Raw genomic sequence first — 24131 nt, 5'->3', positions numbered from 1 at the left:
TGGGATTTATCACAAATACAGTCAACTCCCGATTTTCCGGAGACGGAACAACAGTGTTGCGGATTAGGTGGGGTAAAAATGTTGATGTCAATAAAGAAAAAACAATTGTATGGTCAATGCAAATTAAAAACAGTTGTGCATAGTTTTTTTGACAATTTTACTTCCTTTTTATTTACATTGAGTTTTATAATACTAATAGTAAATATTAGATACCATACAGCATTTGTAGATTGCCTGCTGGTGAGTCCATCTAGCTGTTAACTGTAAGTGTTGTGAATGCGGCTAGTTTTAGACTCCCTTTGTTTGCTGGAAACATCTTTCATCTCCTCCCATTATTTAACTTAAGTTGTCACGAAACTGTTTCTGTTAGTCTTTTACAGGTGATTGAACCAAATCAGTGATCTCTTGTTTACATTAAGTGTGTGGCATTCTGTTAATTTATCTTTTCATTTTGATTTCTTACAAATTTTATTAGTATACAGGTATATAAATTATACAGTGTTGTAGTGCATTGGAAAAAGAGGAAACGTGTTGTTCTTTCAATACAATAAAAACTTGAAATCGTCAAGAAATTAGTAAAAGCCTTGATTATTGATCCTTCTGAGAAGATAAACTTTTCAATGTTATAAATTATGTCCTTTTGAAATCCCTCGACAAATATGCCACTTAGCAGCTAACGCTAGAAACACACGCTATTAGTGACTGGCGAGCAGTGCTAAACAGAATGTCATAGAACTAATAGAGCGTGCGCAGTTTAGAACAGGTAAATGGTGGAGCAATGTTATCACACCCACGCACACACTTGCTCACTGCAACCCTGCAAGCAGGCCCCTGTGGCCCTACCTGTCTTGATTATGAGCATGTGTGTAAAGTGAATTTTAAATTGAAGCAGCCTAAATCTTAGGTCTAAGATAAATCTTAATACTTCTTTAAAGATTTTTACTTTTTACTTATAAATTATGAAAAGTAATAATATAATATGTAAAATTTAAAATGTATAATATAATATTTAAATTTTAACATCTTTAATGTAATATTTAATATGTATCTTTATGTGTCTAATAAGAACTGTCACTTAACTTGGGTATAATTAGACATGATTAGTGTATTATTTTTTAGGTTTATACATTAATGTTTAGGTATACAGTCAACTCCCGATTATCCGCGGAATAGGGTGGCTTGGCGGCTGCGGATAACGTGATTCGCGGATAATCCGCAAAACGTAAAGAAAGGCAAAGAAAAACTCGAAATAAGCAAAGTAGGACATTATTTAATGACTTATAACTAAGTTTTTATTACATTTAAAAGGCTGGAATAAGTTCAAAGTTAACATTACGTACCGGTATTGTATACCGTTACGTAAGCCTACAGTTAATACAGTATCGAGTACAAACAATTTAAAAGTTAGTAGTACTGTACTGTACATCATAGCTAACTAAAAATATACATAGACGGGAATGAAAATACAGTACTGTTCTGTAAATACCCTACTCTAAATAATAAAATTATTTTATATTACATTAACTGCAAATTAATTTGCTTTAAAAAAATCAGTAAGTTTCTTCTGTTTTGTTTTGTTATGGCACTTAACCCTAATTTGTGATCTAAGTTTACGTAATGTAAGATCGTCTGCAACTGTCCCGAAGTCTTCGCCCTCTAAATATTCAATAAGTCGTTCAACGTGTTGTAGAGCTGATTCATGTGAAACACGAGATTGAGGAGGCATCTCTTCTTCTTCATTGTTGTAAATTTCTTCTTCGACTCCCTGAGCTTTGTTAATGATGTCTTCATCACTCAGGAGTTCGTACCCGGGATCGTCAGCATCACAGTTCATCCATTCATTGATGTTTTCGTCATTAACTTGCTCACCCCCTTCGACGGTTCTTGCCAATTGTACTAAAGCTAATGCACAATCTACATCAGATTGATCTTGAAGGGCTTCTTCTTCTACACTAATATTGCTGTTTTCTTCACTCGCCATTAGTTTCTTCCATGATTTTTGCAAGGTTGACGATTTTACTGACTTCCAAGCTGCTGCAATGACGTAAATGCTGTCAAGAATAGAAAAATCTTTCCAGAACGATTTCAGGTCATAACCTTCATTTATTCTTCTTTCTAGTAAATGGGACCTATAATTCTTTTTTGTGGCTGCAATAACTCCTTGATCCATTGGTTGGATCAAAGGAGTTACATTTGGCGGTTAAAAAACTTTAAAACAATGTTCCCATCAACAGATTTCATCACATTTTCAGCGGGATGTGAAGGGGCGTTATCTACTAATAAAACTGCTTTCAGGGGCAAGTTTTTGGACATAAGATGGTTTTCAACTTGTGGGACAAAGTGTTTTTCAAACCATTCTTTGAAGATTCTTTGGTCCATCCATCCTTTTTTTTGAGAAAAGTACTGAACAGGGAGGTTTACAAAGAACAAAGAATTGTGTATCTTTCCTTACTAGATTTGTGCCCTGAAACTTGATGTTCTCTTTCAAAAGCAAGTGTACGTGTCGGCAAACATTTCCAGAACAAACCAGATTCGTCTGCATTATAAATCTGGTCTGGAGTCAGATTTTCAGCAGCAACATACTCCTCAAACTCTGCTTTAAATAGTTCAGCAGCTTCAGTGTCACTGCTGAGTTTGTCACCTTGCAGTGAAATTTCCCTGATGCCATGGCGTTGCTTAAACCTAGTTAACCAACCAGAAGAAGCATTAAACATACCTTCGAGGCCAAGCAGTTTGTGAAAATGTTCAGCTTTTGCTGCTAGGATCGGACCTGAGATTGGCGTACCTTCACTCCTTAACTGAGCAATCCACTCAAGTAGTGCAGCGTCTAGGTGTTCATAGGTAGAAAGCTTCATTGCCTTTCTCTTTTTCATTGCAGACGACGTTTCAGCACTAGCAGCAAACGACAATAACTTATCTTTTTGTTTAAAGATGTCACGTACGGTCGTTTCTCCAATGCCATATTCTGCACACAGGTGTTTTTTCAAAACACCGTTTTGTAGTTTTTTTATTATTTCAAGTTTTTGGTTGATTGTTAAAACAACTCTCTTTTGTTTTTCTGACATAGCGAATTAATATAGGCCTACAGTATACTGATAAAACAAAGTAAAGGCACACCTAGATAAACAGTCAATAACACACAAGAAAAGACAGTCAATAAGAAATGGCAGAATAGTCAATAACACACGAAAGACACTTCAAAAAGAAACAGCAGAACAGTTGACACACGGAAGGCCAGTCACTAAGAAAAGGTTGAACAGTCAATACACTAACTAATCAACAAAAATACAGATGTTTAGAATAACGCAACAAATGTAAAGTAAACAGTGTAGTGTAGACAATAGGCAGTGACAGACTGATGAGTCATGGCAGATGAGTGACAGTAATGGCTGATGCGCGACAACAGTGCGCAGTGACACAAGGGAGTGGAGGTGGCAGTGGTGGAAATGCTTGGGAAGTGAGACGGGAGGCAAATAAGTGGAGGGGAGCAGACTGAGCTGGGTGCCTGCCCGCCTGCCAGACGAGTCACACCGCCACTCTCACTGCTACACATCACGCGTCGCCAACACAACTTACGTCTTCAAATAACTGTCTATACAGTACATTATGTAGTTAATATTCCACCATATTACTTATTACTTAGTCATTTATCACTAATATGCATACAGTAAGTACAGTACATAGGCTATCGTTCGCGGATCGCGGATAATCGGGAGTTGACTGTATAGTGTAAAATTTAATATTTATAATCTATGCAAATATGTAATATGTATCTGTAAATATGTAATCGGAATCTTCTTTTTATTTGCATTCAATTATGTTTTCTTTATGTATTGTTAATTTAGAACATTTTGACTAATTCCAAAAGATTTTCACCTTAATATAGTTATAAAATAATACAAATATGTACATTATCAAATTATGAACTGTCTGCAAATTATTGACATTTGAAAGTGTATGTAAATCTATTTATTTAGATTAAGTGATTAGATTCTTTCCCTATAAATAGACATAGTTTATAATATGTTTATACAAATCCATAATAGTTCGAATTAATGTACTTAACACGTTCGCTGCGGGCCACTGTCCGGACAGTCCCGTGACCCTCGCCAAAACTGCGAGGCACTGTCCGGACAGTGCCGATACGCACAATGCATTGCTTATTCGTTTCGCTTGTCACGTTCTGCGATCTTGCGGGAATTGTCAGAAACTTTTCAAGCTTGTTCTAGATGAAGTATACTTACTTTCTGATACGTCAGTTCGTCCTGGAAATGCGGGCCTACTGTTCCGACAGTGCCAGCGAAACAGCTGAAATTTCACTTGTTTATTGCTATTATGAACCAGTAGGAAAACAATAAAACACGTGTTCCTAATTTCTTTCCCCTTGTGTTATTGTTTTCGTGAATAGACGTATTAGCAGCAAGGCTTGTTTACAAATTGGATAGGTTATTACTACTAAATTAAAAGTAAGGTAATCTTTTACCGGTATTGCGATTTTATCTATATGTGTGGTGTCAATATTTTTCTTGTATACAGTATACACATATTTTGCTTTTTTTGTATACAGTATGTATTGTCTCCTTAGTAAATTCATTCAAACGATACTTCTATTTGTTTTACTGTACGGACAGCACGCGGTGGCGATCTGCACCGCGGGCTTTGTGGGTGTTTTACGCTATGTGCGGGACTACTTTCCGGACAGTAGCGTTGTCTAGCAACGGAACCTGATGCATATCAAAGTCGATTGAAGTATTCTTGCTACTTTTGGACATCACACAACACATTTGGTGAGTTATAATTAAATTTTATATAGCCCGTCATATGTTAACATAAATGATGCCATGCCAAAAATGCGGGCCACTGTCCGGACAGTCCCGATGATTACGAACACATAAGAACGTAATATAATCGAATATCATTATTTTATAGCGCATCAAACCAAAATAACGCCAATTCAACGAAAATCGCAAGTTCGAATTTTGCCGCATATCGGGTACATCATTGGCCGCTCTTGCCGCAGCGAACGTGTTAATTCATCAGCAGCCACAATGTAATAATTGTGGTATTGCACAATGGGCTTACACTTTACAGGTGCAGACTGGGGATTGCTGTTTGGCAACTGGATGAGCTTATTTAATTCATGAGACTTTTTATTTATTTCCATGTTATTAAAGTGTGTAATCTTTTTTATTCCCAACGAAATAGACAATACAAATGCTCTTATTAGACAAGTTTAACTGAAAGCCATTTCATTTAGCAATAAATTACTAATTTAACAATGTTAATGGCTCTCTTTGTTTTAACCATGTTTTTGGGATAACTGTTGGAGGCTTGCCGTTGATAATACTAATATAATAATAACCAGGATAATCAAGAATTGACTGTGTTTGTAAAATATTTATAGGACAGTGTAAAAAACCTTAGGCTATGGATTATTCTATATTTTAGTAAGAAAAACATTTAATTAATTGTGTAATACTATTTAGAAATATGTTCTTTTACATTTTAATATCAATTAGAGAATTGTACTGCTTATTTTAAATTTACTTTCAATTTTTGAAAAAAGTCGTATGAACTGTAACAAAATCAGTTGTTCATGCACTACTACTGTTTTTTGGCAAGAAAACATATAGAACATTATATATATTTTGAAACTAAATAAAAATTACAAACCTTTGATTAAATTGAAAGTTTATTATTTTTACAAAACCATTCCTTTGGTAGGTGCACACTCCCCCTTTCATTTTAGTAAAAAAAAAACTTGTGATAACTTTTTATACTTTTTCTGTGAGAAAAAGACATCATAAATACGAGGTGTACACGGAAAGTAAGTACTGTTCCATTGTACTGCCACTGCAGTCAGTGTTCTGCACATGCACACAATTCTTACGGTTGTTCAAATGACAAAATTGGTATTACTATACATTGTGTTTTCAGTTTGCGTGCACATTCAGTTATTAAGATAGTTACTAATTCTACCAACTGTGAGATCCTTGCTGTAATTAAATTTTAAACACAATGAATGTAAAACCGGCTGAAATTCTTAGTCAAGTTAAAGCCAATAATAGTGAAGACTTGATGGGTGCCTGAATGGTGTAAAGGTGGGTTAGAATGTTTAATGAAGATCGGCCAAATGGCCACGATGAGGCTTGGAGTCGACCTTTAGTCGTAAATGATGACCTGATGAGTAAAGTTGATGAAAACATCTACAAGAACAGATGTTTCACAATAAAGATACGGTCACACGAATTTCTACAAATTTCCCAAACTGTATACTATCACATTTTTCCAGACCGACCGCTTAGGTTTTCACAAGCTGTGTTCCTGATGAGTTCCACAAATGCTCACTGGTGTTCCAAAATTACATTGGCAATGCTGTTTGTCACAAGGTACCGTGAAAATAGAGAAGTTTTTGAACATTAGCAGAATGTATGCAGAAAATAGTGTAAGGTATACTCTTTCAAGTAAAAGTAAAATTAGCTTAAAAAATGGAACTCACTTTCCAAATATGGCTCTTTATCTTAATCAAAGAACTTTTACAGATAGGCAACAAATTACCTAAAATTGGCCTGCAAATACACGAATTTTTAACTGCGATTTCAAGGGTTAAAACATACATTAAATTAAAAACAGCTACTCTCGACATTTATAAACATAATTTTGAATTTTATTTGAATAAATACGAGGCATGGTTTTAAAGTAAGTACAGTTTTAAAATTACGCCGCCGCAGTGCTGCAGTTGTCGTTTAGCGCATGCGTGTAGTGTAGCTACATCAGTTGGGAAGCCACAGACGCCATTACGACGCCGTTTGATCGAGTCTTTGTTTGTTTATGTGATTTTAAAATGCTGCTGACTACCGAGAATCCCACCGACTGTGAAGTGCGTGCTGTGATTCGTTTTCTCTATGCTAAAGGCTTAAAAGCAATTGACATTCATTGTCAAATCAGTGAAGATTATGGTGAAAACATTACGAGTGAAGGAATGGTGCGGAAATGGGTTAGGGCCTTTAAAGATGGCCACACAAACGTTCATGATGGGTAACGAAGTGGGCGACCTTCAATCAATACAGATGATCTCATTCAAAAAGTGGACTGTAAAGTGAAAGAGAACAGACGGTTCACAATTTTTTCCTTAGCTGAAAAATTTCCTGCTGTATCAAGAAGTATTCTCTATGAAATTGTGTCCGAACGTTTAAATTATCGGAAACTGTGTTCACGGTGGGTACCGAAAATGTTGAATGATGAGAACAAAACCAAACGATTGGGCAGTGCATTGAGCTTTCTCGAGCATTACAGTAACGAGGGCGATGATTTTTTAAGCCATATCGTTACAGGCGTGGATAGCCTACTTTAGACCAGAATCAAAACGACAGTCAATGGAATGGCGGCATTTAACATCCCGTAGGAAAGTCAAATTCAAGCAAACAATTTCTGCCCAGAAAATCATGTGCACTGTCTTTTGGGACAGACAGGGTGTGTTGTTGGTCAATTTTCTGCCTCGTGGTGAAACGATTAATGCAGCCGCGTACTGTGAAACTTTATGAAAACTGCACAGCGCAATTCAAAACAAAAGGCGTGGCATGCTGAGTGCAGGCGTCGTTTTGCTCCACGATAATGTTCGTCCACATTCAGCAAATCGAACGCAAGAGCTCATCACTTCATTTGGCTGGGAACAATTGGACCATCCTCCATACAGTCCCGATCTAGCGCCTAGCGACTACCATTTGTTTCTGCACTTGAAGACGCATTTGGCGGGGAAGCGTCATTCCAATGATGAAGAAGTAAAAACGTCTGTGCAAGCTTCTTTGACAACGGCATACAAAAGCTGGTCCCAAGATACGACAAGTGCCTTAATAATAATGGAAATTATGTAGAGAAGTAGAGAAAAGAATGCTCTTTCAGGTAAATAAAGTTTTGTTTTAAAAATTTACTTGTTGATTTTTTTTATATCAAAACAGTACTTACTTTAAAAACATGCCTCGTATTACGTTGTATTATTCTTTTGGTAAGTACAACTCATGACTACTCATAACCGTTTTAGTTTATTAATAAACTTTAAGTATCATGTTCAACATTATACAATATAAACAAAATTATAACTGAATGTGATGTCACAACGTTGACACATTTTAATATTGGTTTTAATTATAATAGCAAAGTATTTTCATTAACATATAAAAGTACTTGTACTTGACAAACCCATATATAAATTTTATTAAACAGTGAGTTTACACTAAAGAAGCAGTGCTTCATCTGTTTAATTTAACATGTACTATTGATTTAGGCCAATACTTAAATAACATTTCTAGTAGCCGTATATTACTATTACTTAATGTATTATTTTAAGTAACCATTGATTAGTTTACTATAAATGAAACATTTATAAAAGGTTCTGATAGTGGATACTTGTACTGCTGTTAGGATCAAAAACAGATCTGACTAACAGATCCAACATTTTATGATCTGATCCCATCCAAGTGTCTTGAAATCGTTATAGTACAGTAAAATTCCATTAATCCGGCATCCTACAGTTAGGCAAGCTTGGTAATCTGGCATGTTTTGGAAAAGTAAAATTCTCTTGAACAACACAATACATCAATAGTTAATACGTAATGATGTTTTTTTCCGTTTGTGGTGGACACAGCGTTTAGGTAGGCGTAGAAAAGAGACTAGGTGTCATGTTTGGCTAACTTCGGGTGATATCGATTCACGTGACTGACCATGGCCGTCAGCCTGTGTAAACAGGTGCACTTTCATTTCAACTCAATTAAGTCTAGTTATAGTAAATCATTTTCCAAGCTAATGTGCTCAGCACAGGTTTGTGGTGGAAGGACGACTCTAAACAACTGACGTCTTTCGCCACTGCCTTCTGAGATAGGTTGGCAGTGGCAGTAAGATACTGGGTTGTGATGAACCGTAATGAATGTACCCTGTGTTCCGCCCAATTGTTGTGATGCGTAGACTATGCACGGTAAATTGACCATTAAAAAAATAGCACTTATAGATCTACATATAATGAGGACTACCTGAAGGTTACATTTGAATAATCAAACGTGTTTTTTATTATGTCTACATTATTTATCTGATCTACATCCAATAATCCGGTATATTTGATAATTCGGCATGCCTCAAGCCCTAATTGTGCTGGATTAAAAGAAGTTTACTGTATGACCTAAGTGTTTTTTCCTTTACTTTTTGGATGCTTAAATCATTGAAAAACATTTTGCATACCTTTAAATACAATGAAAAATGAGGCAGGACACTTGACAGATAGGAAATGTCTAGAATCCCTGAAGATAAGAGATTACAGTATCTTTTAAGGTGTTTGGCAGCTACTTGAAATTTCTGCGAATCTAGAACATAAACATTCTGTGGATATCAAGATAGCACTGTCATACCCTATCATACCAGAACTACTTATATAAATTTATTAACTACATATATAAAATAAAATAGTTTTCATCAAAACCATTTTATGCACTTACATTACTTTTTACCATAGCATAATAAAGGTACATACATACATAATCCCATTTAATATTTTTTTCATAAAATGGTCAATTCTTCAGATCATTTATTAGATGATTATGGTTAGCCCAATAAAAATACTATTTGTGGCAATATACTTCACATATCTTGTATCTTACAATTTAAAATTGTTTGACCTACATGCCACATGGGTCCAATACTTTATTCATATTCCAAGAAGACAATCTTGATGATAAAATATGCTTACACGAATATAAAAGTCACACCAAAGTTACAGTTTTGGTGATGTATACTGTATTTTTGTCTTTGAATATGTTGTGTTCAACAGTACAATTATGAATTGATAGATAGTTTTTAATTTTTGATTATATTATATTGCTTTGTCTAAATTATCAGAAATAAAATTGTTGGCAATATGTGATATCTCTTCAATTCAAGTACTTTATATCTCACTGTTGTGTATTTGTTACATTGTGCTAATTTTAGTTTTAAACCAGGACGGTACATTAGAGATTCTGAAATACACAACAGTTCTTTGGGATTTTGTAGACTTTCTTTGTAATATTCATAAAACACGATTTTTAACTTTTACAAAGTGTTGTAAATTATTTTACTTATTAAAAAACAGAAAATTAGACTATATAAGTATGAAAAAATTTGGTTTCACAGTGGTTTTAAAAACTGTACTTTTAAATTAAAAAAATATTATACATTAAAATGATGCGTCTTTTTTAAAAAAAAGGATGTAAACATAATTTAGAATAGCCGATTTGTAAAAAATTTTACTGTGAAAACAGTGGTGGTGTATATAATGTTAAAGGTTTTTAGGTTATATAGTTATACAAGGTGCCCATTATTTACAAGTAAAAATGTATTTTACCACAGTAGTTTCTAAAAATTGAACTTATTAAAAAAAGAAAAGGTACTTTCTGATCAAACGTAGACCACCTATTCAGAGCACACTACGGCAGTTATGTTTTTTGGAAAACCTGAAAAATTGATATTAACCTTGTAAAAGGAACTAGCAGTTGAACGGGCTGGGCTGACATTAATGTCTCCGGCCATAACACAGGTTACGACAGCACTGGTGGTAATGAACAACTACTTCCCTTGGGATAGTAGCATTCTGTAAAATACAACTATTTAAAGGGCCAGGTCATAAATGCTTGAGAAAGCTAAAAATATCACATGTATACAGTGGCGTAGCTACCTTGGGTGGCACCTGGTGTCACCCCATCGAAAGTAAAAAGCAATAAATATTATATGGTAAATGTCATGGATCATTTATTAAATATAATATTGAAGTAGCAAAACAATAATAACAAAGACAGAAAAGGAATTGTTATACAATTAAAATTTCTTCTTTCTTGCTTTGACAGCTGCAAACTCAGCAATAACTTCATTGAAATTTATATTTTGTATTGCCTCGTTTTCGATGACTAATATACCAAGATTGCTAAGCAGCGATTGGGTCATTGTTGCCTGCAAATAGTTTTTTATTAACTGTAATTTACTGAATCTCCTCTCACATGAATCTACGGACACGTAAACCGTCATGAACTATTTCAATGCTTTCATAAGATTTGGAAGAGATTTTGTAAAATCCCATTGTACAATAAACTTTAAAAAATCTAGAGACTCCTAATCAGTAACCGTAACAATAGCGGATTTTAAGTGTCTTCGCAGTCTTAGTATCTCCAAAAGTCAATCTTTTTAATCTTCAAACAACAGCATTTAAGTTTGTAAAATATATATATATATTTTTATTATTTATCACTATAGAATTATACACGTTTAACAATTCACGCCAACCAAACACAACACACTTCAAGAAACAAATGAGAAATGTTGCAACTGACACGTCAAAGATCGCGAGTATGAGACGGGGAATCCCCCACAACAATGTCAGGCTCTTTTGCGGGAATCCCCGAAGCATACTTAGAGCTGAGCTAGTGCTAGTGGAGGAATCCCTGAAAAATAAATTTTTGTGCTAGCGATTTATTTTTTTGCTTGTTTGTACATTGTTCTTAAAGTTGAGAGACTGGGTGGGTGTCACCCCAAAAAAGGTGACACCCGGTGCGGCCCGCCCCCGCCGCCCCCCTTTGCTACGCCACTGCATGTATAGACAAAAACGTATGGTAAGACGTAGCAAGTATTAACAAGCCACATGTTTGCGTATGTGTGCTGCTGCCGCCCGGGCCAGACATAACTTCTTCAATCTTAATTTCTATCTTCAAAATTAAGAAAATACATTTACAGTAAATTCGCCTAACCATAACAGTTGTAATGTGCGCTGCAAGGGTGGCATATATACATATTGATTGTCAATATACAACTAATATTTATTACACAATTATGTAAACAAATTAAAAAGAAATATGAGTTATAATAATAAATTAAAATATATGTTGATTAAATATCATTAAAAACATATAAAGATAAGTACATAACAATATTAAATAGGATTATACAGGTTTTATATCAAGATATGGCATTAGTTTTTGACAGAGAATCAGTAAAACGCAGCATGACATGTATTAGCAAACACAGACAAGTGATGGAATCATCACCTTCTCATTGTCTGAATAATACTTCAGAAGTCGAATCTACAAGTAATAAGATTCATGAGTTGTACAGACTTAATCAGGAGACTATTGCAGTCAACACTAATAGAGTGGTGTTTCTTTAAAAATCACACAGATACTGGTATTAGTTGATTTTCAAGTCAATTTCAGTAAAGAGATCTGAGTTTCATAGAATGTTTCAAATTTTGTATTTTATTACTTTCACTATTTTATTACTTTCACTAGATACAAGCTATATGATATGAAGCTCACAGGGAGACTTTAATACATACAACTTATAAATATGCTGCAAAACATAAATTCCAGATGAGATTATGTTAAATTCATTATCAAACTGATTATTGGGACATTCATCATTATCTCACTGGTTTTTATGTAAAATTGAACAAAAATACTGTATAATATTTTTGAGTTATGAGAATGTTACTAATTATATGATTGTTCAATTTCGCATTTATTTTGTTTTGTAGCATATGCCATGAAGATAGATTTACCTGAATTTAATAACAAATTTCAACAAAAGAATGAAATAACAAATTTTAGTACAAACATATTATTAATATAGTTTTAAAATATTGTACAATATTCATAAGAATTAATATGAGAGGCTAAAAATAAAGTAACTATTCAATAAATATTGTTAAAAATTGCTCAAGTTATTTGATTAATACAACTAACTGAATAAATCTTAAATTTTTAATAATGATCTATATATTTAGCCTGTTCATTTTCAAATCAACTTCAACGTTTTCTTTAATGTGAGTTTTAGACATTATTAAAGTATTGAATTTGTTAATACATTTAATACACTTAATGGCTAGCAAATGCTTTGTGTTCTTCCATTATGATCTCATCTCCAAAATTCAGATCCTTCCAAACTTTTAAGTAAAGTTGCTAAAAAAGAAAGAACTTCATATTTTAATTCATCTAAATACACTGGGGACACGATTATCTGGAAAGTAGTTGCAGGTTATCTGAAGTACATTCTATGAATTAGACTTAGTAATGTAGGTAAGCCTTGCTGTAGGCGCATACATGTATGCGTGACACTACTGCTTGGTTTTCACATATCAAACTAACCAAAGTAAGTGTTTAATGATGATCTATCTTATAAACAATTTCAATTATCTGATAAACTAGGTTCCATCACCTTCAGATAATTGTGCCCTTGGTATGAAACATTAAATTTCCTATACATATTTACCTGTATATGTTACATTGTGAGGGACTAATACATTTAAGTTAAAGTTCAACCATTGAATCATTTGTACAGACGGTTGAATCTGAATGCTTGATGGTAAGCCTTTAATAAACTCGCTGTTTTCACAAAACAACTCCAGGAGCCTACACAACACTTTGAACGCCTGTGAACATACATTTAATATAAGTTTAAACATATAAATAAAAGGTAGATTAGCCATTAAAAGGAATTGTACGAAAATTACTTGTTTATTTTAGTTGGATTTAACAAAAGTTACACACAATTTACTGTAGCGACTATATTATAGTGCTTGATTTTCTTCAATAACCAGACTATCTAAGCTTCTATTGAAATTCATAAGGACAAACAAGTAATATATTTAACGCAAACTCATTTATTGCAACAACAAAGAGAAAAGTTTCAAGAACAGGCCCTTATGAAACTCTATTTAAATTTTTAAGATTAGATTCATCCTCACTCTGGACAAAAATAATTCATTAAATTCATGAAAAAAAGTGATATCTTCTGCTGATGGCTTCTCAACTTCAGTCAGAATTCAAATACTAGATACGTGCTGTAAGACTACATTTCATGGGTCCTATACAATTAAATTTAAATTTGGGTACACATTTATTCAATAAATCTCAATCGTTATACTAATATTTTGTTTATATATACTTGTAGTTGAATAGTTTTTCAGCATCTAATAAAATGTTGTATATTTTTATTGGGTGAGCTTCATCTTGTAAACCAACTGACATATAGATTTGTAATTTAGCAAGAAGCTTCATTTATATATTAGCAACAATGAGTTTGATGATGGTGCATGTCACTCTATGGAGTTTGGCTGAACGCTACTGAAAATTTGTATTTTATTCTTGTGGGTAACCATCATGACAACAATAAAATAGCAAAGTAAATAAATTTGTAAACAAACTGGATCCAATCATATGAGATTTCAACATGTGACTTTTAATCATAGAGTATAAAGAAAAGGAGTAGAAATTCAATGTTAAAATCAGTGACACGATTTGACTTGAGCACTCTTTTTGTAGTACCCTTCCTTGCGATTGGAACTTTTGTTATTTGAATACTGCTATGGAACCTAATTAAATGAACAAAAATGGAAATGTATCATGTGGCAAGATATGTTGAGAAATATTTCATCTGTTCAACTTCATTTCTACATATACAAGAATGAGCTCTATGAAGGTGCATTTGCAATATTGCAATTGGAATTTGGCTGAGCACCATTGAAGGTTATTACTTAGTATCCTGACACAGTCTCACATTGGCCTGCTAGAGGCAATGAAAAAATTTCTTTGTGATCGTCTGTCTTGCTATCTGTCTGCAGGACATCTCCAGAATGAAACGAGCTATAGATTTGAAAGTTTACATGCAACCTTAGCGAAGCCTGACACATCACAAGTGGTGTGGTGTACTCCTATCTTGTAGAAATAATAAATGTTGCATTGCTTGGTAATGTTTGTGTTGTTCCACTATAAACTTACTACAGAGACTCTGAGATTAAGAGTAAAATGTTAGCTTATAATTAATTGAATGATTAAAGCACCCCCGGCTTGTATTTATTTTAGCATATTTTCATGGAAAAGCCAATTTTGAGTAAACTAGTAATTTTAAAAGTAGGTATATATATATATATTAGTGTTACAAACTTCTGTTGGAGATAGTACTCATCATTTCAAGCAAAAATGTCCTATAAATAAAGGTAGAGAAATGTGTTGTTTAGCCGCTATTTTGTAATTTTTATAAAAGAAATTAATATCTCTAGAACTGTTAAGCTAAGGAATCAAAATTCGGCACATAGGTTTGAAGATGATAAGAGGAAAACAAAATTGTGATTATTTCTTTAATATTAACAAAATGGTGTTTCTTGAAAATATTTGAAGTCAAATAACAAAAAAACTCGTATAGTTATAAATGTTCTAGACACCAACTATTTGACCAATTTTGTTACAATTCCAACAGAACTTGTTTTAAACGAAATCCATCAGTGCATAAACGAAAATGACCACTTTAAAGGTAAACTTGCACAAGCCGGGAGCAACAAACATTTTGTCTTTTCATAGGCATCAGCTGTTTTAAATAGGTAAAAAAATTTTTACAAGATACCAACTATTTTTAATTTTTATAACATTCTCAACGGTACTTATTTAAATCGTCAACGCATAAGTGAGCTTGACCACTTTAAAGATACGCTTACACAAGCCAGGAGTGCCAAACATGTCACAGTTGAGAGTTATCAGTTGTTTGTTGTAATTTATAGAACATTTTTTGCTTGAAATGATGAATACTATCACCCACAGAAATTTATATATACGAGGGCTGTTTTTTTTTCAACTTCCGATCGTGCCGCTAGATGGCTGGGCGAGCGGTATCGGCCAGCAATGCGCGGCAGTCGACTGCGCACCTCTCCCACTACAACCTCACTCAATTTCAGACGGCCGACGCCATTTCCAATTTATCTAGCGACACATAAACATGGCTACCATGATAGAATCTCCCGCCAAGTGTGAGTTGAGAAGTGTCATTCGTTTCTTGCAAGCTGAAGGGTTATCTGCAGCAGAAATTCACCGTAGAATGGAACGAGTATACGGTGAAAGCTTTATGAGTGACAGTGCAGTGCGTGATTGGTGTTGGAAATTTAAAGATGGACGAGTTGACATTCATGATGAAGGGGGCCAAGGACGAAAGTCGGTCGCAAACGAAGACCTCGTTGATCGAGTTGACCAAAGTGTAAGAAGCAATCGAAGGTTTACGATTACGGAGCTATCCAATCAGTTTCCTGAGATTTCAAGGTCAGCCCTATACTCTATCGTAACTGAAAAGTTAGGCTACAAAAAACTTTGTGCGCGATGGGTGCCGAAGATGTTGTCTGATGACCACAAAGCTCGGCGAATGGCGTCAGCAACGTCTTTTCTGAACCGCTATGAAGCTGATGGCGAAGATTTTTTGATCAAAATCGTGACAGGAGATGAGACATGGGTTCTGTACGACACCCCAGAAACGAAACAGCAGTCCCAACAATGGATGCATTCAAACTCTCCAAACAAACCCAAAAAATTCAAAAAAACTTTCAACAACAAAAAGATTATGGCCACAGTGTTTTGGGATCAAAAAGGTGTATTGCTTGTTGAGTTTTTAGAGCAAGGTACCACAATCAATGCGGAAGGATACTGCGGTACGTTACAACGTTTGCGGAGAGCTATCCAGAACAAAAGGAGAGGAATGCTCACATCGGGAGTAGTGCTCATTCATGACAACGCCCGTCCTCACAGTGCTGCTTTGACAAAGCGTCTTCTTGACGGTTTTAAATGGGATGTTTTTGACCATCCGGCGTATAGTCCTGACTTAGCGCCGAGTGACTATCACCTTTTCCCGGAACTGAAGAAGATGCTAGGAGGGCAGAGCTTCCGAACAGACGACGCGCTGCGAGACGCCGTGAAGACCCATCTCAAATCACTGGCGGCAAACTTCTATGAAGAAGGTATTAAGAAGCTTGTACCCAGGTATGAAAAATGCCTCAATTTAAATGGCGATTATGTTGAAAAGTAACTAATAATGTACCTAACTTTTGATAATAAATTTATTTAATTACTCTCCCTAGTTTTATTTTTATATCACATCGGAAGTTGAAAAAAAAACAGCCCTCGTATATATATATATATATAAAAAAAAAAATATTGTATTGTACCATATATTATGTTTTCAACACATTGTATTAAGCCATACACAATTATAATTGCACTAACAAGTTTTATAATTAACAGGGTACATCTTTCTAAACATTCTGAAAAATTAAGTCCATTATTTTGTGCAATAATACGATAATTCCCTTACAAATCATACGTTGGACATTGACAGACACCATGATTTTGCTGTTTCACGTTTATATTAACATTAAACATTCACTGACAACCAACATTGTAATGACATCAGTTTTATTTAATTATCAGCCAATCTGTGATGTTTCCGATTAGTGCTGTGATAGCACGGCATTCTCAGAAACTAGTACATGACAGATAGAGAACGATTGTCTCTTGCTGGTTTTTTTGTTGTAGTCAGTTTTCCAGACTATTTAGATGCATTCATGTTGTACCTCAATATGTCATTACCAAGTACGTCTTCTGCTTCTGATTTCAAAGTTATTGCTGAGTTAAAGAATGTCGGTTATTGTAGTAACGACGAAAATATACGAGGTGTGGCTATTAAATAATGAGACTGGCGCTGCTGCGCATCAAGGGGGCATGCGTCAACAGCCATTAATAAACAGTTGTTTAGTGTGAACATTTCTCTTTAGTATGCAGCTAGTATTGCTTCTGTAAAGAACACCGTTTAGTCAGAGCCTACTTTTGCATTAATGATTTTTTTCCAGATAAAATGGTTAGTGTAATAGTAGCACAACGAATTATTGTCAAAATTAACTTTAAAACTGTAAAAACTGCTATTGAAACTTATAAGTTACTAAAAGACATGTATGGCAGTGAATATTTATCGCACGCTTGTGTTTTTAAATGCTTTGAATTGAAAAAGTTGGTAATTTGATTCAGTCTAAACGTCAATTAAGTATTCATGCAATTAGAATAGAATATATTTATTTCCATCTTTTTCATTTATATTACATAATAAGATGACAACTTGGAAAAAACAAATAACCACCATTTACCAGTAGTCATTGGTTATTTTAGTAATTTAATTATAATATAATCACAACTTAAAGTAGTAGTCTTCTGTAATAAATTAACATTTTAATTTTTCGTCTTATTTAGTGCATAAAAACTAATAATAATAAAAATAAGTATGTAAGGGAACGAAAAAAATACATATTTAATAATTACACCTATTTTACAGTTATAGCACAGTTAGAGAGAAAATGATTGAAGAGCATACATTAACGAAATACAAAATGTATAACAATATAGATTACTAGGTTAGATCGTAAGCTAGACAGATAAAGTTAGGAAACAATAGACAGTAAAATGCCTAAATCGTCAATATTATTAAACCAAATTCTAAGCTTTTTGGAAAACAATTTAAAGCTAGCAATTTGTTTTTATATTATCAGGATAAGATTGAAGCATTTTGGGCCTAAGTATACAAATGTATTTACAAACAATGATCTGTTTACCTTTGGTCTTACAAAAAAACGTCGGACTGTGCTTCGAGTAGAATAAAACAAATTTTCAGTTCCACTGTTACCGCTCTTTTTGAAAAATGCTCAAAGAACTTTAAAGACAAAAAGGTTTTTTATGGGTAAAATTTGCAGATTTTTGAAAAGATAGTCTGTGTTTTCACGTTTTTGGGTCACAAAAAGTTTATTAATTAAGGTATCATAACCACCACCCTAAAACTGCAGCCCATATTGAAGGAGGGAGTTTATCAACAAGAAATACAGTGAACTTAAGCAAGTTATGTCACAGATATTTCTTAAAAAATAGAATGTACGAATCAATTTCCTGATTTCGGCGTGTAATTTATTTATATGACTTTTCCACGTTATTTTGTTGTCAATTAAAATTTCAAGATATTTATTTAATTTCGGGTGTTTGTTGAATAACTTCAATAAGATGATGGTTTTTTTATATCCATGGGATTGTATACCTTCACTGAAGGTCAAACAATTAATCAATATTACTACCCTGAGGTAATTTCTACATTACGTTAAAGAGTAAGGAAAAGCTGCACCGAACTGAGGAAGGATAAATAATGGGTTCTTCACCAAGACAATGCACCAGTTCATTATGCATAATCTGTCAAGAGGTTCCTAGACAAGTACAGCATTCCAGTGTTAGAACATTCATCTTATTCACCAGATCTTGAACCTTGTGACTTCTACCTGTTCCCTAAGGTGAAATCTGCATTAAAAGGGACGAAATTTAAGTTTGTGGAAACTGTAAAAGAAAAAGCGACATGTGTTGTGAAGAGGCTGATAAAAGATGACTTCCGGCACTGTTCCAACAATGGAGAATTGGCATTGAGCATTATAGGGATGGATAAGGAGTGTATATTGAGGATAGCAATAAGTGATTATGTATACAATTTTTAACAAAGTCGGTCCTATTATTTAATAGCCACAACTCGAACAAAGTGATCGTGATGATAACCTAGGCGTAGGCCCACCAGCAAATAGTGATAGTGGTGACCATGGATTGGATAACAGTTGATCTGTTTATGAAAGACCTGATTTTTCGTAATTTCCTTACACATTGTTAGATGGAAAATGACCAAACATATTTTATACGTATTAGTTCCTGAGAATGCTGTGTAATCACAGCACAAATCCTACACATCACAGGGCGGCTGAAAATGAAGCAAAAGTGTCGTCATTACAATGTCATACAAAGTCCAACATAAGAGTTTAAGAGTTAATTGGTTAATAAAGGTAAAGCAATTTTAAATGTCCATTAGAGATCTGTTGCCTAACAATGTGGTATTAAGTCAAAATAGATTTTATTTAAAAAGAGGATAGTTACTTACCATTGTTCTGGTGTCAGAATTTGTGGCTTGTAAGAATCTGTTTAATGCATTAACTAGATCATTGACTTGTTGTTCAAGTTTGGCCACTCTGTCATTACTTGCAATTAGGCTTGGTAAATCTTTCAGCTGCCACTCAATCATGTAAAGACACATCGGAGCAACATAAACTTTCACTAGCTGCGAATTTGAAAAACTCATTAACAACATATTACTTTTACAGTTTCAAATCATTCTTAGTGAATTTTATCTTGAATTGAATAAAGGAAAGGGTTTTACGTTTGATTTACATTTAAAAGTATTCTGTGATCCATTTTACCAAACAATAAAATGTAATTATTTCACTTGCATATTGGTGAAGACGTTTTGATGTTTTATCGTCACTTGCAGTATTTGCAAAATGCCACAAAGCTGCGGTGCTCTAGCATTTCGTCGTTGCCAATACGCGAGAAATTCTGTGACGATTTATCGCTATCACCTATTTTAATCTCCTTAGTTTATATCTCTTTGTCTTTTGATGTGTCAACATAACATTGTGTATACCTAATAAATTTCCTTTCTGTGACGTCTAGAAAATACATGTATCCAATTCGGAAATACAAAGATAACAAATAAATACCACACAGCACTAACATGGAGCAGTCTACAGCCCAGTATTGCGGGTCAGAGGTCTAGTGGTTTAAGGAGATATATATATATATATAATTTCAATAAACATTGAATCGCAAAAAGTATATATATATATATATATATACTATACATATACATATATATGTATACATATATACATACATATACATATATATATATATATATATATATATATATATATACATATATATATATATATATATGTATAAAAGAGTTAAAAATGGTAAACAGACTAGTTCCAGAAATATAAAAAAGTGACTATAACGCAAAACTTCAAGGCCTAGCAATAATTCATATATACAAGAGAATAATTTGGATAGTCCATTTAGAAATAACAAAGACAGTTTACTAATTGATAGTCAGCTGGGATGTAGAACCATTTATTTCTTATGGCATATCAATCACTTAAGTTACATGAGTACTTGACCAATGAAAGAAAACTGTCAGGGAAAATAACTTCAGCTGACATGTACCGATAAGCTTTGACAGTTTGGCATTTTAACTGTAATGATATTAAAAATGCAATTAAATACGTCCTTCCTCATCATAGGGCAAACCACTTTGTAAAGAAGGTAACCTATATTGGGTGCAAGCCTCACAACCATCTGCAGTGGTCTTTGAGAACAATGAGGAGGAAACTGAAGAAAAAATCTACAACAGATGGATGTTGGATTTAAATAACAGAGGAATTCTTCTATCTCTAAATGTGCAAGTAATTTCTATAACCCTGCTTACTTTTACTGTAACAACTTATATTATAATCTTACTTTCATCTTTACACCGTGAACATTCTTATTGTTTGTCTAAATAAACATTTGATTGATTGTTTAACTTATCAATTTGTGTTAGTTATACCACATTGGGTCATATATTTGTGTTATGCGGAGCTATAACTATTTGTGCTTCATGGCTGGAATTGACACAAGTCAATTTTCAAGCAATAATCTGTCTCAATATGATTTTAAATGTGGGGTATTCAGATATCTCTTAGTTAAAATATCTCTATATTATTCCAGATTAGAAACTGATAAAGAAAAATTACCTGTGAGTTGTTGTTTGCTACATGTAGGGACAGAGCTTGAAATACCCCATCTCTCATTTCAGTTTGTGACATATCAAAATATTTCAGTGTGTAATGAGCTATCATCAATACAATTGAAAATTTGTTCATTGTATCCATTTGGTCCGGCTGTTTCAAAATAACAAAGATAAATAAGATAAATTATAATAGAGTATTTTCATTATTCTACTAGACTTATAGGAATTGGAGATGGTTTTAGGATGAACATAATTTTAAACATGGTAGTGTATGATAACATTTAGAACAGATTACAACTGATTAAATGATCAAATTATGAATATAAAACAACTGACTGCTTCTTGATTTCACGAGTGGAAAAACTGAAATAAATAAAACAACTATACAACATGTAAGAATGATTTGTAACCCTCGAACTGGTAGTGTCTGCTCCTATACTGGCACCCTGTTTTTAGCTGTTAGTAAGAATTACATTAAACTGTTATACACCTCTCAAAACTATTCAAATATACTACTTATTGTATATATACAGAGTGACCATTAAGTCTTAGGACGACTTTATAGCTTTTAAACAACAAGAGATATCGCAACCAAATTTGGTATACCGTTACTGGAAACTGTAAGCTTCTTTTCTGTGTACATGGTGGTCGGATTTCACCTTTGGGTGACGGCCCGTTGGGGGCTATAAGAAAATCTTTAATGACAGCCTATGTTGAGTTGTACATCATTTTAAATGTCTACTTGAACTGAAAACAATGCCGCAAACCAGACTTCAAAAGGTTGATCCAGTCGGAAGAAATAGCTGTTCAAAGTTTAAAAAATGTGTAATACCATTATTACATAAGAAATAACTAATACTGTAGCTGTTAGAAGTTAAGGGGAATACTTAGTAAACTCATTTAGAATTAGATGTTCAAAATGTTTCCTTTCGGCCGTCTGACAATGTACTACGTGTAATCAGAGAAACCTGCTGCATTAAGAATTACAATGAAAAGTGAAATCAGTGCCTCTAAGTCAGGGTTTCCCATCCACTGGACTTCCTCATAATGGCTGTTATCTGTCTATCAGTTCACTTATCAGTTCCACAGAAGTGCCACATAAACTAAAGTGACCGCAGCTCTTTGACAACATAAATTAAAAACTGTATTCACTTATAAAACACACCTCATATATCTGATCTCTGCAACACAATACCATTAGAATCTGTTCTCTGCGGTACAACATCATCAGAAAGTTTGTACTAACTTTCATTTAATATTTTACTTACAAAATGTTACTCTACAGTCACTAGAGCAGTTACAGTTACAAATCTGCTGTGACTGCAGTCCGTGCCATACACGTAAGTGCATCAATCACGTTGGAGTGCCATACACTAATATCCACATAACGCGTTACACATCGTCAAACAAAATAGTACATAAAGAATAACACTGGTTATTGATTTATTGTGGCTTTCCAGTTCACTTCCCAAACGTCATAAATTACCCCTCTAAGCAATCCTACACATTCATGGCACTTATGTGAATTGTAATGTACACAATAAACTAAAATAAAACAATGCGGATATGTCCATATGATGAAATTAGAATGATTCCGATGGTGTGGACATTCCATATGCAGTGCTTTAATAGTTAAATAGAATGAATTACTAACGCACACAATGCACAAAATCTAAAATAACTGATAACCAGTGAGATGAGAAATGGTATATTTCCAAACAGTTATTAATAGCCTCATGTTGGCACAACCCCAACTGATAAGAGGGGTATAAGCATATAAGTCTGTTTGAAACCATTGATAAGAAAACTGATTGGTTTCTATAGTCAATGTCAATGTTATTCATCATTAAATCGGTCAAAACTACAGCCAATTTGTATAGAGTTAACCAATTAGGGTAGGATTTGAAGCAATGCGTTCTTCTAATAGAGGAAGATCTTTGATATGCTGTACTATTCAACCTATACTTTCATTTAAAAATTAGTTTTATTACGTTATTTGCAATGATTTCATTTTAAAATTAGTTTTATTACGTTATTTACAATGATTTCATTTAAAAATTAGTTTTATTACGTTATTTACAATGATCCAAAATGAACGTGCGCGTGCACACGCATACACACACACACACATATTTAACTACTGAAAATTAGTACTTACATCAAGAACCATTTCTCTGACAATTTGAAGAAAGTTTTGAGCAACGTCAAATACATATTGCTCAATTTTTGTAACTAGACATTTCCATTCTTGGGAATTATTTATCATTTTGAGAATACAAGCTAGATTAATCATCATTTCCTCAAGTTCTGCTTCACTGTGGGGTTTCACTGCCATTATTTTTAAGGAAAGTGTGTTGAAATCCTGAAAAATAATCATTTATTTATATAACTGGTTTCAACAAGAGACAAAAAGATTAGCATGTTGAAAAAGTAATTTGCAAATACTTACTGTACTTAAAGTACAGACCATCTGATGTACAGATCTGAGCTGGGATAGTTAGAGGCTTTACAAGCAAGTTCCAGCAGATGTGGCCATTTAAAATTAAGACGTTTCTTTCTAGTCATAGAAGAAGAATAGTACAGTGGAGTCCCGATATAACGAACCCCGATATAAAGAATTCCCCGATATAACAAATTGTTTTTAAATCCCCTTCAAAAGTCCATAACACTTA

At 33.7% G+C, this 24131-nt stretch overlaps 1 protein-coding gene across 1 annotated transcript in view; it reads right to left on the bottom strand.

Moving 5' to 3' along the window:
- The window catches only part of LOC124374477, a 42616-nt gene extending 18779 nt beyond the window's left edge, over positions 1 to 23837 (bottom strand). Inside the window, exons 1-5 of the mRNA XM_046832682.1 lie at positions 23618 to 23837; positions 21464 to 21610; positions 19774 to 19950; positions 13279 to 13438; positions 9232 to 9353 (exon numbers count right to left, since the gene is read on the bottom strand). Coding sequence (XP_046688638.1) covers positions 9232 to 9353; positions 13279 to 13438; positions 19774 to 19950; positions 21464 to 21610; positions 23618 to 23836 — 825 coding nt within the window. The 5' untranslated portion in view covers position 23837. The remainder of the gene's footprint in view (positions 1 to 9231; positions 9354 to 13278; positions 13439 to 19773; positions 19951 to 21463; positions 21611 to 23617) is intronic.
- Positions 23838 to 24131: the final 294 nt, after the last annotated feature.

The sequence above is a fragment of the Homalodisca vitripennis genome, unplaced genomic scaffold (genome assembly GCF_021130785.1).
Source record: "Homalodisca vitripennis isolate AUS2020 unplaced genomic scaffold, UT_GWSS_2.1 ScUCBcl_8628;HRSCAF=16810, whole genome shotgun sequence".
Classification (NCBI taxonomy): Eukaryota; Metazoa; Arthropoda; class Insecta; order Hemiptera; family Cicadellidae; genus Homalodisca; species Homalodisca vitripennis.
This window is presented reverse-complemented; position numbering and strand designations above follow the sequence as displayed.